Consider the following 18,401-nt stretch of genomic DNA (forward strand, 5'->3'; position numbering starts at 1 on the left):
AGCTTTAAACTGAGCACTTTAACAAAGCTCACGCGTACGTCTTTAACCTACCGCTGGTTGTTTCACGAGCACTGCTGACCTGGACACCGAAATCGACGGACAAACCTCGAAACGGAGACGCGACACGGGATGGGCGCCAATTAACGAACGATCAGGACAGAGACTCACCCGGGCGGCCGGTGGTAGTACACTCGCTCGGGAGTCTCGTAAATGCGGTCGAGCACGTGCACCAGCTTGGTGTGTGCTTCCGCGTTTCTCGGCCGCATGTTCATTCACTCGCACCGGCGGCAGCAGCAGCGAAGAAAGCGCCAAGCGGCGTCACGGCGCAAGCTGCCGCGCGGCCCGACAGCAGATTAGGCGGCGGTGCCTTTCTTCGCGCCGTGCCGGCCGTTTGTGGTCTCTCGCCTCCTGCGGGCGCTCACGCACGGACGCTCTTACGATAGCAGAGTCATCGTCGCCTGGTTGTTGTCTCGGGTGCAGGGGGCGCGACAGCGCTGTCGTCCCGCGCGCGCTCTCTGATCGACGCATCCGTATTCGGTGACCGCCGCATCTACCCTGTCCGCCACCGCGCGCGTGTGACGTCAAGGGGGTCGGAAAGGGGAGGGGGGCAGAACGAGTGCGTCCACCGCTACCGCCGTTACACACTTGCGGATGTGCAGTCGGTGGGCGTCCCTGCGCCTATACACGGGCACCACAGCCGAGTTAGTGGTCGATAAACGCAGGTCGTTTTTTTTTTTAGTGGGCACGCGGTCGGTGAGCCTTTGTACTATACCTGTACGCGTAACGAGGCAACTCGCAAGAACCGTATATCCTTGGACTGTATGGGCTAATTGGGGCACCGTTTTCGCTTGGACGAGCTGCGACGTGCGGGCACTCTATTGAGATTTTCACTTTATATTATAAACAAATGCCCAATAAGTCGCGTAAGTAATGCATCTTTGTATTTTTTTCCCGCTCTAAGGAGCGACTGCTGTGACCATCGATGCGCCTATGCGAGTCATGCGGCTTATAAAATGCTCGCCCGATATTTCCTGGCGTTGTGGTCTGACAGAATCAACGATGTTCATCGAATTAAAATTACTTGGGAACATTATATGCGAGGGCGGCATCCTCTGGTAATGCTTCTTGCCACTTGTCCCGATAGGAAACAAGGAAAAAAAAAAGCCACCTCTCCACATGCCGCGTTGAGATGAAAAGAAAACAAAGAAATCAAGCCATCAACGTCGACAGAACAACGTCGCCCACGACTCATCTTTCCCCGCTAAATTGTAAGCGTGACCTTGCAAGCCCGCGGTTTTAAATTGGACGCCGCGGCAGGGATGACGCGCGCGTCGCACAACGCGCGCCCTTTGTCCTCCCTGCACTCGTGACAATAGCGCTTAGAAAAGACGTGGCAGGCGTGTGCTGAACGGTTAATGTAAACATAATGATAATGTCATAGCTAAGTGTCAGAAATATAATGCACACAAAACTAATTTCACTAATTTCATTTCGGTTGAAAGCACTGTTCCAGACATCCCAGCATATTCATGCTGTATTCCAAGTGACAGATGTCTGTTTATTTCTAGCACAATCCATTCGAAAAGCAATGGCAGCATTTGTAAGCCCAAAAAGAGTAGAAATGACGACCTGCCTCGCGCGAAAGGCGCAGAAATTACTAGCAAATTTGTTTCCCTGAATAAAAGTTATTCAGTCATTTCCGGAGCCCTTCACTACGGCGTCCCTCATAGCCTGAGTTGCTTTGGGACGTTAAACCCCAATAAACCAACCAACCGAAACCCAAGAATCCAAACACTGGTTTTCAAGCACTATTTGGACGACGATCTGTGTGGGAGCGTGGGAGAGCAACAATAAATGCTTGGCGCCAATGTCAGTACACCGTAAGAACGAATATAATGTAACTGTACACAGAACATAACTACAGTTATCTACTTTAGTTGCCTGTCGTTCTGAAACACTATAGACATTCCGTAACCAGAATAAAACAAATGAAGTGAACCGCAACGCTACACCACCTTCACTTTACCATATCGCAAAGAACGACTTGAGCTGCCGTTCTCACGCGGTTTTTTAGCGCTCGAGTGTATTACAAGCATCCCCGTCAGTTTCCACGCCATTTTTAGTTACGTATACTATTTCTCCCCTGACTAACATGAATGAATGAGCTTTTGTTTCGGGCAGGGAACGGCTGGTTGGGATCAGAGGGAGTTCTCAGATCAGATATCGCAACGAACGGCCATTTTCCGCTTCCTGTTGGCTCACACGCACGCTGACGCCACTACCCATGGGTGCTACTAAAGTTACGACCACAGTGCGTAGCTGATGTCGAAAAACAGATTCTCGTGTTTCACGGAAGTCACGCCTTTACGAAGAGGCAGAGGCCGGTAAAACAACGGTATCAATATACGTCAGCTTCACAAACGGCGACGAGAGTACGACAGAAGGAAAAAAGAAAAAATAAAGAGAAGGTGCGAATTTGCCAGGAAATTCGAAATTCAAGCCGTCAGTCAAGCCTAGGAAATCTGCACAAGCAATTCTAGTTTGTGCGGCAGCCACAACGTGTTGCATGGCACTGGGCGCGAAAAATTACCGCGGGAAATTTGAATCTTTGGTACACCCCACTAAGTCTCTATGGCCGTCAAAACTCTTCGGTGAGAGCGCGGGAAGCATATTATATAAGCCAGATTCAGGAGCGCGTAGGAAGAGTAAGCCATCAGTATCAACATCTTCGCGCACCAATTCACGGGAGGCTTTAGTTTTCTCTCTACTGCAAATTAAAATATTTCTGTCCAGTAACGCAGTCTTCGTTACTTTCGACCGACAGAGGGCGCCAGTTGGTGATGCCCAGGAAAGTTGGGCATGATGGAAGACACAAACTGCTTCGCATTGTGAACGTTGCCAAACGCATGACTAAGTGCACCCGTGCAAGGTCACGTGTCCTTTGCTAGCAGACTCAGCTCCGAATTGGTTATCAGGAAATGAAAGGCGCAGTAACTGTCACTTCTTGACGGAAGCCTCAACAGCGCCGTGAGGGAAGGCCGGAAGGTGGAAGTGAAAGAAGGAAGAAGTGCTGTAGTGGAGGTACAGTGCCTAGAATACTGCAATATTCTAGGCACTATAGTGGAGGGCTCCGGAACAATTTCGACCACCGGGGAATCTTTTGCCTTCATCGAAACGCAGCCGCCGCAACAGGGTTCGAATCCGGGTTCTCCGGCTCAGGAACTCGGTTCCAGCCGTGTCAGGTTTTGTTTATGGAGGTTTAACGTCCCAAAGCGACTCAGGCTACGAGGGACGCCGCAGTGAAGGTGTTGTATATGTATCAAAAAGGAAATGCGCAGTAACTGTCATTCAGGATGGTTACCCGAACCGCGCCGTAAGCGAGGGAAAGGGTGAAGAAGGGCGTGCAAGGAAAGAGTCGCCGTAGCAGATTGGCTCCGTATCACTTTTCGACCTCCTGGGGTGCATCAAAGCAACCAGTGTTTCAAGCTGCGACGACTGGGAAGAAATTCGAACCACGCTTTATCTCTAGACTCCGCGCCTTGAGCGCTTGGGGCACCGCTTCGGGGAAGCAAGCCCTCGCTTCCTTGGCACAACTGTTGCACAAGTGGGACCAAACTTGTCGCGAGTGGTTATCCAACCAAACTCCCTTCATTTGTACTTTGAAAGCTTACAGTGCTTGCAACGTTCTGACATCTAAGTCCTCCTCTCTTCTGAGCACACAGGCAAGCATTATTTCACTCTACCACCGTTCGTGCGGCATTCATAAGTAGCGCTATAGTGGAAGATTTCTCTCGCAACCGACTTCGAACATATCTGTATAGGTATACCGTATACCGGCGCCGCGACATTCTCTCGGGCCTCACTAACGCCGTGCGCACATGTGGCATGTGGGAATCTGTCAGTGTGGCATCAAAAAACAAAAAAAAAAAGCTCGGGCATGAAACGAACCTGGAACACATGACTGGACAGCGTAACACCTGCGAGAAGCAAGCACGCTACAGTAGACAGAATGTGCTGCATTCCTCAGTGTCAGTTTCTAACACGCGACTTCATTAAAATATTTTGCGCTGGTGCTTGGCGGCAAATGCGGACCAAAAACCGATTTCCGCGTTCTTTGCGCGGAACGGTACGCACAGCACATATCCACATATCGTCAGTTTGCAGTAATGTTGCGCAAAACGATTCTTATTAGCCTCAGTCGCACATCTTTAATGCTTCAGCCACGCATGAGCACCCCGTGCCGCTAATGATCAAGGTGCTTGCCTATTTATAGAGCCGAGAACTCCACGACAAGACTCCCGTGCGAAGTATGATTGAAACGGTATCGGATTGTATGCTTGCGAAGCCCAAGACAGTGACGAGCTCTCGTGCACGCGCGGTCACTCTTTCTTCCCATTCCGTGTTTCTTACAGCTCCCGATGAAAACACTGATCTATGAAGTCGGCGTTCGCTAAAGTCTAGTTAGCAGAGGCGGTTCGCCATTTACATTGGTGTCCAGCACAGTTCAAACAAGTGTGTTCAGGTCAAACTTGTAGTCACCTTCAGGCCACATGCGAGTCTAATAACGATAAGACGTACCAAATAGCAACCACGGCTATTCGTTATGAGAACCTATTTTTAAAGCGGCCTCAAATTAAGGTTAAATACGCGGTTTAAGTACAGTGCCGGTTTTTCCGGCTTCCCCTCCCCTCTAAGCACTGCCACAGCGTGCTGGAAGCAGTACGATGTCAGTGCTCGGTAAATATCCCCAGGTGGTCGAAATTATTCCGCAGCCCTCCACTACGGCACCTCTTCCTCTCTTCTTTCATCCCCATCTTCCTCCCTTCCCTCACGACGAGATTTATTTGTCCACCATTAAATGAGGTAGTTATTCCGTCTTTCCTTTCCTAAACAATAACACGCACAAAAGATTCCCGCAGGCCCGGCGCAGTGTGCCCAACTCAAGCAATCACTATTAAATCAAGAGATCATGTGCTCCATGGTAGTTTTTTTTTTTTAACGTAAAGATATGTAAAAATAATTCAAGGATGTAGCACATGGTTTCATGACTGACAAATGACTGCTTGAGTTGAGCATGCTGAGCCAGGCCTGCCCGAATTTTTTCTTGCGCAAGACCACGAACGTACCCGTTCTTCTCAATGGAAACCGGACGTGACCCTGACTACGTCCACTGCAGGACAAAGGTCTCTCCCATTGTTCTCCAATTACCCCTGTTTGGTTTGGTTTATGAGGATTAACGTCCAAAAGCGAGTAATGAATGCTACGAGGGACGCAGCAGTAAAAGGCTCCGGGCATTCCGCCTCCATCGAAACCGCTGAGCCAGCTGCGGTCACCCTATATCCCCTCTAACGCCCTAGTCTCGTCCGCCCATCTGCCTGTCTGCAATCCCCTGCTACATGTGCATTCTCTTCGAACCCACTCCGTTCACCGAAGGGACCATGATTTCCTCCTTTTGATGTCAGCTAGGGCAATGGGCATTTAATCTTCAGTGACGCAAATGAGGACTCACTGGGGAGTAATCCACAAAGTATGCAGAACTACGTGCACAAGATTGGGCCCGGGAGAACAATGGACGTTTGGCCTAGCATAATCGGAGGCGCCATCAGCACCTTTTACTCCGAACTATTCTAATCTTCCCTTACGCACCACATCGATTATAGATGTCACAATGCTATCGCTCTCGGCGGCCAAGAGGCCAAATTCTCGTCGATCCACCACACAAATTCCTATGCTCACCCTGAAATAGAGGTCATAACTCCAAGAGCTAAGCCGGGAACGGCGTTCCGTGGTCGCCTCGATACCTCAGATAGACTAGGCTTATGTAATATGCTCTTGTCGCCAAGCCCTCCATAATGCAACCGTGCTTGCCTTTCCTCAATTGCTCCCATAATGGAATCGTGCATGCGTTTCCTCAATTGCCCCCATAATCCTAGATATTCAGCACAGCTACCGATATTGAAACACTTAAAATAAATCTTACCCGCACTGGTCAGTCCTACTCCATCTCATCACCAGTTTCTTAATTTGGTCACTATTTACCTCAATCATTTACAACTGCATTGAAGCCCACGCACTCAAGCACACGTGCTCCAATCCCACGACCCATATTTGAGGCGAAGTCAATTCACCCAAATTCGGAAAGAAGTTCAGCTCACCTGCCCTGAAACCATTCGTCTAATTCCGACGCGGGGTGATAGTGGATCGTTTCGAGTGGCCGCATTTGCACATCCATGCTTCTGTGCCGCAACATGGGCGATTTCGTTCACTCTATCACACACGAAATGAGCAACGCCGCACTTCAGGAATGTGGGCACTACGTTTGCTAAATGCGCGCCCCTCGTTCCTCTCTCTTCTTTTTAGGAATCGACGCAACGGTATATACACCTCCGTCACCAGGCAACACGCGATTTAGGGACAGCGCACAACGAATGACAGACGCCTGGAATTCGGACAGCGCAGAGTCACAGGAATCCTCGTATTTCAGTCACACGCGGCGCACATGTACTACGCAGACTGCACTCGTTGCCACGCGAATCATGTGCGTGACCTCGCTTGCGAAGTACGCTTTTTGCGCTCTGTCGCTATAACAGGCGAAATTCTATAGTTACGTACACAGTCGCGATGTACTGCTTCGCAGTGACATTTTCGCAGTGACATTTGGGAAGAAAGATCAGGCTAAACCACGCACACGATCTTTTCTGTCCCATTTTTCAGCGCGCCCTTGAGGTCATAAGTTGACCTATAGATTTTTTTTTACCGCCGGACGTCAATTAGCCACGTTCAAACCATGCGGCTGCCTATTTTAACACACATGCTCTTTACTACGTCAGCTTGAGGAGACTGCATCAGCGAAAAACCAAGCGCAGCTTATATATTGTGAATGTTTGGAGAACCATTAAACAAAGAAGCCTTCCAACCAAGGCCAATGTCACGTAACAGCCTGTCTCATGGCGCAGCAGGATACCTCTGCTGCACGGATGCAGCTCCGATCAAGTAACCGTGGTAACTTGGAAGTGGCACGAACTGATCGGAGCAATATCCGTCACGCATCGCTTAGCAGGCCACGCGTGATGTTTTCCGGGATCCTGTCGGCATTTCAGTTCCTGCAACGTCTAACATGGAGGACTATACTTAGCAGCCTCGGATCCGAACGGCAAATTTCAAGTTTGAGGGCCACGATGACAGCTCGCAAGAGTGCGCCTTCTTTGGCACAATCGGCAACCGTCATCTTCCGCGGAATCCGGGAACTCCGAAATGAGCGACAAAAGGAACAAGCAATCGTCCAGGGCCAGCCCGAAGCACAAGAAGAAACAAACGTTCGGAGGCACGCCTTCGCTACGTATTAGCCGCTACGCAGGAAGGCAAGCAGGGGTTGCGAAGAAGACGTGTCTGATGGAGCCGAGATACGATGCGCACCGTCGATCCCCGCGGCGGCGCCAAGATGTGACGCGGGTGATGTAATTAGCCCAGCATTGGAGGTGTGGGGGGTTGTGCCCGTAACGTACGGTTTCTTTCTATACGCAAGCTGTTGCTGCTTCTCTGGAGCCGGTCTTGCAGTTTCCGCTTCCTGTGTGTGTGTAGCTGCTCAGCTTCCTCTGTGCGCGTAGCTGCTGCGACTCCTCTGTAGCCTATACTACCGTAGCTGCTGAGCTTCCTCTGTAGCTTCTCTAGCCGCAGCTACCTCCTTTCTACCTGCTCCTGCCTTGCTGCTCCCGCCGTTACTACTCCGATCTGGAGAAAAAATATATGTTCGGGGGTGGCACTGCAGCGCCCAGGACAGGAAAAAAAAAAAAAACAGTCGGGCGGTGCCCACGTCGGTCGGCGACGTGCTTGTAGACGGAACGAAGGTACAGCACCGACTCTAAAATAATAAATTGCGCCTGGCCTCCTGGCTGGTAGAAGTTGCCCGCTTGAAGCAACAGCAACAAGCGTTGGCCAAGAGGCGCCGGGCGAGCGATGACGTTGCGCGTCGCGCTAAGGAGAAGGCGGGCGAGGCGCTGGAAGACCGCCAGCCACGAGGAGACCTCCCGACTATTTTTCTTTGCCAGCCGCGGCGGACGACAGGGCCTTCACGCCCTTGACACCGCCACGTTCCTCGCGTCGCGAACTTTTTGGCTGCGGCTGCTGCTGAGGGGCTTCCTGCTCTTCCGAGAAGCGGACGTAGCCACACCGTCCACCGCTTTTTGCTCGGTTGTTTTTGCCCCTTGTGTGCGCAGGGCAGAAGCGCCTGCCTGGCAGGAAGACGTTGTATAGCGCAGTCTCTCTCTGCAGAGACTGCTTGACGTGATCAGGCTCAATGGAAAGAAATACGAGTGAGACGACACGCAGTATATGCTACAAACAAGAATGAAAGGCAAGCGAAACAGCTCTGAAAAGTGAACTGCAGGCGCCTGCTGTGTATCCAAGTCCAAGTTGCACTCGCGACAGTGCTCTTGGCGGTGACCGCCAGATGACGCGCACAGTCCAGCGCGCTTTTCAAAGATGGCTGGCCGCACCCATCAATGAAAACTAGTGCAGTGTTAGACGGGGCAGCTTCAGCGTGCATGGGAATAAAAACGTCTGTCATTTTGAACTTAGCACGAATAATGCCTCTGTGCATGCATAGGTGTAGTCATCGCTACAGGTCCTCGCTAAGCCTGCTGTGGAAGCGCAAAAGCGGTTATCCAGAGTTACCTTTAGGTCCTATACGAACAATTATCCGTTGATCGTAAATAAACAATAAGGCAGGTCGGGCTACCCACACGTGCCCATGCGTTGTGCAGTTGTGCAGCTATAAGTACAACGTAGCAATTTTTCCTCGTGAAAATATGCAATAATTTATACTTGCTTCAATCACTGAAGTCTTACGTTGTATACTACTTTCCCAGCAGGATAAAACCCGTCGCAAAAATTGAACAAACGACCTTGGTGTGCAACTCAGCGACACAAACCGTGCATTCAGGATAAAACGAAACACTGAACCATGCAGAGCCATGGAACAACACGGTTCTACATACCAGCGCCGTATAGTACGCTTTACGGAGAAACTGGCGCTATACGGGCGTCAATGAATGGATCCAGAATCATTAACCTTCCTGGCACAATGAGCAGAAGTAGCAAACGTGTTTCGCACCATCCGAAAGTGCCTCGCCTTGATCACACCCATGCATGACTCGCTCAGACCTAATCAACTCCAGAGCCCGATGCATCGTCAACTGGTATTAATCACTCTTCGGAAAGCTTTGACTCTTAAGTAAGCAACTGCCACGCAAAACAAACTGACGCAATTGAGAAAACAAACCCTTCTGCCGCGTTCGCCGCTCGCAAGTCGCCGAGCCTCGCTACATTGTGCGGCGGCGTATGCGTCCGGAATACAAAGCGGACGAAGGAAAACGCCTCCCGAGTCCTTCTGCACACAAAGGGCCGCCAACCGGAGGACCAAGCAACACGAAACGAAGCCTGCCATACACCCGCACCATGCAGCTAGCGGTCGTCTTAATTACTTCCTCGCGTCGTGACGAGGAGCGCGATGCGCTGGGCCCGTCCCTGCACGCTACCGACATACAAAACTCCCCGGGAAGGCCGCGCGGGCTCTTCGCAAGTACAGCATCACCACCGTGACATAGATTGTCGCACATAGGCTTGCGCATGCGCACCAGGACGCCTCACGGCCCGCAGAGCGGTAGAAAGTGTACGGTGCACCTGCGACGCCAGTTACGCCCTCTGTGTCGGTGTAGTAACGTGCAGTACTCGGGAAGCTGGGTCTGCGGTTGTCTCTTTCGACAAGAAACATTCAACCAGGGTGTATCAATACGCACTGCGTCGTGAGCGTCACTTTCGGGTCGGTCGAGTCCTTATCTCAGCGGGTCCTTGACGTTCAGATTCATAGTGGCCGTTCTTCAAAGTTCGTGGGTCTGAATTTTGCAGCATGGTAGGCTACCTGCAGCCCCGTACTAAAGGACAGACACCCACGAGACACACTTCGTCACTCAACCTTCTTTCACCACATTACTTTTGTACTAATTCACCCTCCCTCTCTTTTTTTTTTTTTTTCTCCCTTTAGCTCAAAAGGAACCGTCACAGGGGCCCAACAGAGACGTACAGCCATCTGCCTGAAGCTGGGACTAACTTTTCCTCTAGCGCGTATACGAGAAGACACGTCTTTTCGAGTTGCGGGACAGAATAAGTGGGACCACCTGCGGCTGCTGTATACCGTAAGCAGGTAGAAGCGGCTGATAAGGACAGAGGAGGAGCCGGCTCGTCATTGCATTACAATGACGTTGCAGCGTCCCTGCATTATGCACAAGCGCCTCGTGTGCTGAAACGCGCCCAAAGAACGGTTCCCCGGGCGCGGAGCTCTCTTTTGGCGGACCGTTCATTAGCACACGCCGCTTCACTCCCGTCCGCGAGCGCGCGTGCAGTCATATTGTTGGGCTCATGAAGACGTCAGCTTATGAATTGACAACCTTGTTTCGGGAACCGCAGCAGCTACAATGACGGCTTTTTGAACGACAAAATGTCCCGCATAGCACCGTTGGAATGGTCGACCAGAGCGGACCCTAATGTTGTGATGTCTCCGGGCTGGAAAGTACAGCCGGCCAAATCTTTAGCTGGCGTGCGTGACGGTCGCTTTTTCTGCGCTCCTGCGCTCTGCGACGAAGCAAACTTGCGGAAAGCTCAATATTAAGCACGGGTTTATATATTAAGAAAAAGGGTTAATATTAAGCCTTCGCTTAGATTTGATATTTGCGCAAGTCTGCTCGGTCACAAGCTGCAGGAGCACGGAAAACGCGGCAGTCACACACGCCAGCTAAAGATTTGGCCGACTGTACGTGATAATGCACACAGAATCAATTCAAGGCGATGGAGCGATCAAATTACAATACAGGTATTAAGCAGGCGCATAAGCATATGAAGGCGTTTCATCTCAACAAGGTTCTGGCAGCATTATACGTTACATATTTCTATAGGAATGGGTTCTCAAGAAAAATACCTTTTTTTTTTTTTTGTGGCGCGATGCCGTTCAATTTAATCATTTGAGCGTCAGTCATCATACACACCCACTGCATGTTCATATTTTATGTACAACGCGCGTAACGATCCTTGCTTTGTCCCTAGTCCGCAGGAATCGCGCTAAAAGGTCCAAAAACAGCACAGCAAGCACGAGAGACCGGCGATCAATAAGGATTGTCTCTGGCCTGCACTGTCAGCATCCCTCGCATACTGAGGAAGCAGTACGATATAATCCGAGCGGTGCTCGGGGGCACAACAATGCGATATATCAAAACCACGCATTGCACTCCCGCGTAAAGGAGTGAAGAAAGGAGAAAAAAAATAAGTCTCTTTCAGCGGCCGCTGCACCCGAGGGGCCGACTGCCGCATTCTTGTCCATTGCGAGGAGAACCCGAGGATGCCTCCACGACTCCCCGAAGGCACGTTAACGGAAGAAACGGTCAGGAGCCGAGAGGGCAGGCGAAAGTAGCCGACGCGGACGCGCACACACAGACACGAGCGGGACTGGTTTTATGGAGAAAAAAACTGGAAACAACACGCTCGTCGCTCGTACATCTCGCGCGCACACGCAGAAGCCAGATAAGCTCGAGGCGGGCAACCACCGAGAGGGAAGAGCGGTATGCTTTTTATACGTATACTATATACGATCAAGACACGTCCGCCGGTGGCAAGAAAGAGGCCCTCACGACAGCGAACGCGCTGCGGAGTATGTACACTGCGCGCAGCGTGTTTGGGACGCGTAGTGCGTATACGGTCCGAGACAGCGGTTGCGCTTTACGGCCCATCGGTGGCCGGTCGCCCAGATGCACTACGCGTGACTGTGTAGTAAATATATACTATACGGACGACGCCGACATGCTCGCTGTACGTAGAGTACATACGAGACGAGCGTAGCGCCCATATAGCACTCGCGTCATGCTGCGGCCCACGTTGGAGCGAGGCAGACAGAGGAGGAAGAGCCCGAATAGGAAAGCGAGGGGGGGGGGGGGGTTATGTATTTTTTCTTTCCGCGGACGCCCAAGTTCAAGCTCGCGGCAGCAGCAGAGGCGGCCTTGGCGGCTTCCGCATAAGTCCAATGCCAAATGCACGCATTGGTCGCCTTTTCTACGCACGAAGGACGAAGCGGGCCTCTGCTGCGCAGCTTTCAGAGTGGGAGTTGCAGCACGAACAGGCTCAGCTAAGAGTGGAAAAAAAAGCGCATGCGGCGTCATTCACTGTAGTACTTTCACGGTACGCCGCACGCGAGACAGTCGAGGCCATTTGAGGCTTATCATATATTCATGCCGGTTTTTCCATCAGCGACAGTATCAAACTAGCAGGTTATAACTAGGATAAAACAGCCTTTTAGGTATACAGGCCAAGAGCCTAACGCGACTATATGGTAATGACAGCCAGTGCTCTGCTTGCAGACATTACGCTAACGCACACATAATGACCTCTCAGAAAGTACCCCAACTCGCTTTTGAGAATCAATGCTACATGACAAAAGATTCACAGCGGCATTTAGTAAAATTGTGCGTTGGCAATAAGATATCACATTAGGCGCGGTTGATGCCTTTACCAGCAGTGAGGTCACTTTAGGTTTCGTGACGTCACTTCCATCCAGCAAAAGGGACCTATCCGTTCTGATGACGTCAGAATTCCTTCTAGCCAATGGAAATTATCCGGCCTCGGGACGTTACTTTCCTCAGCGAATTGACGACATTTTTTTTCATCGATAACGTTATAAATGCTATCGCATTAAAACGAAGAATAGAGAGAAAAGAGGGAGAGGACTACCGCTATTTTCATCTTCGAGCTTTGAGTTCTCGAAATTTCTCTCAGATAGATAACTGCCAACTATAGTAGTCTCACCACCCACCGTCCCTGAATGCTATCTGCTCCTTGATTTCATTCACAGTTGATACTGGTCGGATCTGCATATGTCGCCAAGGACACCAGCCCGCATATCGTGATGCTTCGCGTTAGGTACACGCTTGGAATAAGTTAGTAAACAGGCAGTTAAGATGCGCCGCGGCGTGTCCTGCACTCGACAAGCTATTCATATGAAAAGAAACAGTGCCTCCATGCCCTCATCGTTCAGTTTGCAATCTGAGCTGCGACCGTGCCAGCCTTTCGCGTATTTGGCAACTGTGCTTGGAGCTCTGATAGATATAGCAGCCACCACAGCTGGACTGTGTACGCGGATAAGGTCAACGCATCCACCCAGACACGTTACTCGTCAACAGTATGCTGCTCGCGCATATGCGACACGTACGCAGCAATATGTACAGTCTGTGTCAAAAATACACAGTCCGAGGTGTTTGCTTCCAAGCCGTGCAGCGGGGCTCTTTAGCATATTTGACAGTCCTAAGGTTGGGAGGGTTGAGGACTTAAGTTCCTCCCGCTTTCCCGAGATTAAAGTCCCTGATTATGTAAGAAGAGCCGCGCTGCGGTGCTCAGAAGCGGACCACTTGGGCTGCATGTATACGTTTTGCACTGTACATATACGGGGTGTTTTAGGCCCCTTGGGCCAGAGTTTAATTTCACAATACGGTATATCTGCTCTGCTGCAGGATACACAGGCCGACAAAGATAATGCATGTTCAAGCTTAAGCTGCACAATGAAGTGTTTACTGGTTGCTTGTCTTCCTTGCCCTAACGAAACGAACAGCGGTTGGCTTATGATCATAAAGGTTTCATCCTTATTTCAGTACCGTTCACCGTGAAAAGTCATTAGGTTGGTTGCTTTACGGGGTTTAACGTCCCAAAGCTACTCAGGCTATGAGAGACGCCGTAGTGAAGGGCTTCGGAAATTTCGACCACCTTGTGTTCTTTAACGTGCACTGACATTGCACAGTACACGGGCCTTTAGAATTTCGCCTCCATCAAAATTCAACCGCCGCGGCCGGGATCGAACCCGCGTCTTTCGGGTCAGCAGCCGAGCACCATAACCACTGAGCCACCGCGGCGGCTTGGAAAGTCATTAAACGCACAATAATTTTACGGGTATCTGATATAAGTACGGCGTCGGGCAGTGGGTTAGATAAGTTCAAATACATCTAAAGATCAGCTACAGTCAAAAGCGTTCGAGTTCCTTATTAGCCGCAGCGGCATCTATATATAGGCGCTGAGCAAGGACACAACCCGCGGGATGCGGCATAACGGCACCGCCCTATATCATGAAAGACGCCGACGGCCAGCTGCATATGCCCCCTGAGGTATAATGGGGCAACGAATGGAGGGGGTCATAACTCGTAACGGCCATTGTGATGTCGCATTTCGTCTAACAGCGTTCCTCGCATCAGCACCGGAAGCGATGTGGGAGCACCGCGGCGTCGGCACCGGAACACATTCCGACGCGATTGTCTTCCGCTCTGCAAGCGCCTCGCACGTACGCCAGTATCCGCCAACCATTCGCTTGACATCTATACGGCGTTTAGAGCAGCGTACAGGAAGAGAAGCCAAATTTTCTGGCTGACACGTGACGACGCCTGCTGCCGAAACACGAGCTATATGCCCGACGAAACGAATGCATCATTATTAAGGTGTACCTGTACAAATCGGGCATTCCCCTAAACATTTGACCGACACTGCTCTCACTTCGAGTTATTGATCAATTCGCTCTCGCCCTACGATATGCTAGCTGTCCCGGTTTTAGCCGAATGTTGCTGCAGCTAACGGACATTTACAAATAAGTGGACTTTTTACCGGATTGATTTCCTCTCCTGATGCGCTGTATATCCTTACCGGCTTTTAGTTCTAATATGTTTACTTCATGTTTGTGCCACGTAGCGCCTACCTAGGTGCTCTGTAAATAGTTTTTTGCGTGTGTGCGTATACACACACACACATGTATATATATCCTTTCTGTACAAAACCATGTAAACAAATACCATGAAAGAAAAAAAAAGTCTAGGTTAGCTCAGTTGGCAGAGCGACTGCTCCGGTGAAGCGGTGGTCCCGGGTTCGAACCCCGGACCAGGCAGAATTTTTCTTTAACTCCAAAGTTTCTGCGAAGCTGTACAGCTTTCCTCTGCAGCCGTATGGCTGCGCTTGGGTGGATGTCATTGAGTAATTTGCTCCACCTTGGGGGATTCCCCGAAACATTTCACCTACATAATGTCCATTACGCATAACGAACCGCGTGAAAACTGCCTGATGTGATGCGCAGCGCATACGCGGTAAAGAACACCGCTGATGAAACGATGTAAACTGCAATTCAGGCTATCTAAAGTTACGTCGTGACAGTAAAACAAGTACACGCGCAAAAGATATGGCAGTAAATGCTTGAGGCCTCAAGTTTGCTGTCATTTTCTGAGTTGGTGCTGCACGTCCACATTTAATGTCATTATACGAAAGTCACGATGAGGATAATGCAAGGCAAGGCAGTCAAAAATTTCACCTGAATACAAAAAGCGCTAATGAGCACAATATCTTGGTAATGTTGTTCAGATGTAACATAAAAATTACTTTGTGGAATATGCCGCTATTCTTGCTTGACGAATCGAAAAAGTGGCCATAAACTCGGATGTCGGTACTGGTCGGAGTACTGGTAAATATGGAGCCCTTCGCAACGCAAATGCAGTAGAGATGCCTCATCTGACTGCAGGTTGTGAATTAACCATTTTCTACTGGTTAGGCAGTTGTTACTAACAAAGTTGCATACTTTTCTGCTGTGGAACGGAGACGAGAGTACGCATTTCTCGGACGAATCAGTTGTAGCTATAGCTCAGTCGGTCACGAATGGCAGTAAGGCTAATGCCATTAAATTTATGCGTGTGGCACCGTATACGAATGCCATTAAAGCTTGAGGCAGTACTTAACGGCGTTAAATTTGACCGTGTGGCACGGGTATAACATGCCGTACAAGGAATACCTCGCTGTCCCCCTTATAACGGCCCGACAATAAGTTTAACGAAACGATGACGACTTCGCAAAAACTTTTCGCTGAGGCATGAGGTCAATAGGACGTAATTATGTCGTTGCACACGCACGGGGACTTGCAGCGCGACAGCTTCTATTTATTTGTGTACAGCGAGCCAAGTTTCCATCGAGCACCTTTCAACGACGTTGATCACATATTCGCACCTAAAAAAAAAAAAAAACAAGCCAGGCGAGTTGGCCATCGTTTGTGCGGCTTAAGTAAACCGCACCTAAGCGAAGAGTTTCATGGGATAAGAAACAACGAAAAGAGACGCATGCAGCGGCGATGCGAGCTATGCCTGCTTGCATAACTTTGTAACCACGAAGGACTCACCGACTGCATTTTGCTACTTGCGAGCGTCATATACTACCGAGTGCAACTCCCCCGAGTAGGCGCACGTACGATGGCGCACCAGAGTGGGTTGGCTGCGCATTATATCAGAGAGCACTCGGCGTCACAGTCCTCCGTGCCAGGAATTCGAAGCGGGCGAAGGTCAGGATGGCGAACGGGCGCTCTCGCACAATGCTAATTCGCCGCCGAGCGCAGCGCCGCAGCGGCAGAGGAGCGCCACTTCGTCGACGGGTCTGCGGCGAGCCAAGTGTGGGAAAAAGGAGACGAGTACCGCGACCGCGCGTTCAGCCTCGCAGGCGGGTATGTGGGCCACACACGCGACGAGCTGCTGCCTACCGAGAGGATTCTTCTCGGATGCATGACGCGCGGTCGGCAGCACGGTCCAGGGGAGACCGGACGGGCGCGAAAGTAAAAGCGCGAGCGCTTGCGCGGAACGCAAGCCTCCCGCGCGCAATCTTTGTGCAGTGTTACTGCTGATTCAATGACATGCGCTACTGAGTTGAACACCGCAGAAATTCGCGAAATAAGCAAGAAACAACATCAAACATTCCAAACTTATAACGAAACCCGACGGGCCAACAACCGACGAACCAACAGCCGACGAACCAACAGCCGACGAACCAACAGCCGTCGAACCAACAGCCGACGAACCAACAGCCGTCGAACCAACAGCCGTCGAACCAACAGCCGTCGAACCAACAGCCGTCGAACCAACAGCCGTCGAACCAACAGCCGACGAACCAACAACCGACGAACCAACAACCGACAAGTAAACAACAAAAACGGAGGAGCCACAAAATCTACAATTCGAATTCGATAATCCAAAATCAACTACCGAAAAATTCCGTCCAAGTGACGTTCCACGCTTCCCCACCCAAAACACGCTCCCGCACTGTGCAGTAAACGCCGAGTGCGGCCAACAGATTGCCTGCTCCAGCGTGCGCTCCCAGCACGCGTGCAATCGTGGAGACAAACGCGGGCACCTGCAGGTAGCGCACACGTGAGCCCACGTTATCGGTTCAATTAAGCCAGTGCCCGGTCTTACGCTCACGTAGCCGCCGCCGCCGCCTTCTTATCGACCGCGGAACCGGGGACACGGAAGAGTCGCGCAAGCCCGGTGCCGGAGGAGGGTGTTCCCTGAAGCGGAGGCAGAGGGAATAGCGAAATTTACGAGCGCTAAACGTCGGCCTCATTATCCCTGGGACTCATTAAGCGCACGTCAGAGCAGCACCGGCAAAGTTTGCGAGGAGGAGAGAAAGTAAATAGAATTGGGAGAGAAAAAAAGGTAGGCAGTAATGGGCGAAGAAAATCTCCATAAAAAAGAAGTTTTAATATTAAAGGATTGGTGGGGCGGAAGGGAATGGAACGAGAGAATGCTTGACGAGAAGAATAAGGCGCATTTTTGGGCTTTGCTCTTGCAGAGCGTGGAGGAATTATACGCGATTGCGCTGGCATTTGTAACTTGACACTGCACGCATGCGCACAGCGCTCCGCTGTATAGTCGCGTCCCGCTGGTATATCGAGCGCGCAAGCAGAGCTCCGAGTACAGTGGGCTTAATTTGTCCCCGGAGCCAAATCAAAATTACATGAGCGAACCTGCGTTTCGGTACGAGCTAATGCTGTCGGGAATGGATCGCCTTCAGAACTTGATCCCAACGCTTGCATCTACGCTTGCACCACACCCGCGCTCAGATTACAAAAAAAAAGATAGCCGTTGGCGAGTCTTCGATGCACCCTACGAGCCGTAAAAAGAAAGCACACATGCGCAGTATAAGGCTGGCGCTAATTAAGGCCCTACGGTGAGGTAGCTTTCGCCTATAGAGATTCCAGACACTCACCAACATTATACATAAATAAATAAAAAAAGCTATTAAATGGAACGGTCAGGGAGGACGCAGGAAGCTGAGCCATTAACACAAGGAGCACCGAAAACCTCGTGGGTTGATTATTAGGAAAGTTGGTTATTAGATTATCCAGCCTAATACTACGACACCAAAAGAGCACAACACGAGCTCCTAACTCTGGACCAGAGTTGGAGTGAAACTGTGTTCCTTTTAATACGAGAGCATTAGGTGGCTCATCGACATGAAAACCCGGTGCCGCCCAAAAAGCGGCGGCATTACAAAGCTCGCGATTGGCCGAAACGGTGCGA

The 18,401-nt window shown here is 50.7% G+C and overlaps 1 protein-coding gene across 7 annotated transcripts in view; it reads right to left on the reverse strand.

Moving 5' to 3' along the window:
* The window catches only part of nemy (cytochrome b561 family member no extended memory), a 164,201-nt gene that overhangs the window by 14,002 nt on the left and 131,798 nt on the right, over positions 1-18,401 (reverse strand). For 2 of the 7 annotated variants that reach the window (XM_089544443.1, XM_089544440.1), the window contains exon 1: positions 6,156-6,265. The exons of 2 other annotated variants lie outside the window; for them this stretch is intronic. In XM_089544443.1, the coding sequence (XP_089400569.1) occupies positions 6,156-6,250 (95 nt within the window). In that variant the 5' untranslated portion in view covers positions 6,251-6,265. Of the gene's footprint in view, positions 1-168; positions 444-6,155; positions 6,266-18,401 lie in introns of those variants that run through there. 3 more of the 7 variants (XM_089544442.1, XM_089544439.1, XM_089544438.1) reach the window with 2 other exon arrangements.

The sequence above is a fragment of the Amblyomma mixtum genome, chromosome 5 (assembly GCF_055824585.1).
Source record: "Amblyomma mixtum isolate Tamu chromosome 5, ASM5582458v1, whole genome shotgun sequence".
Classification (NCBI taxonomy): domain Eukaryota; kingdom Metazoa; phylum Arthropoda; class Arachnida; order Ixodida; family Ixodidae; genus Amblyomma; species Amblyomma mixtum.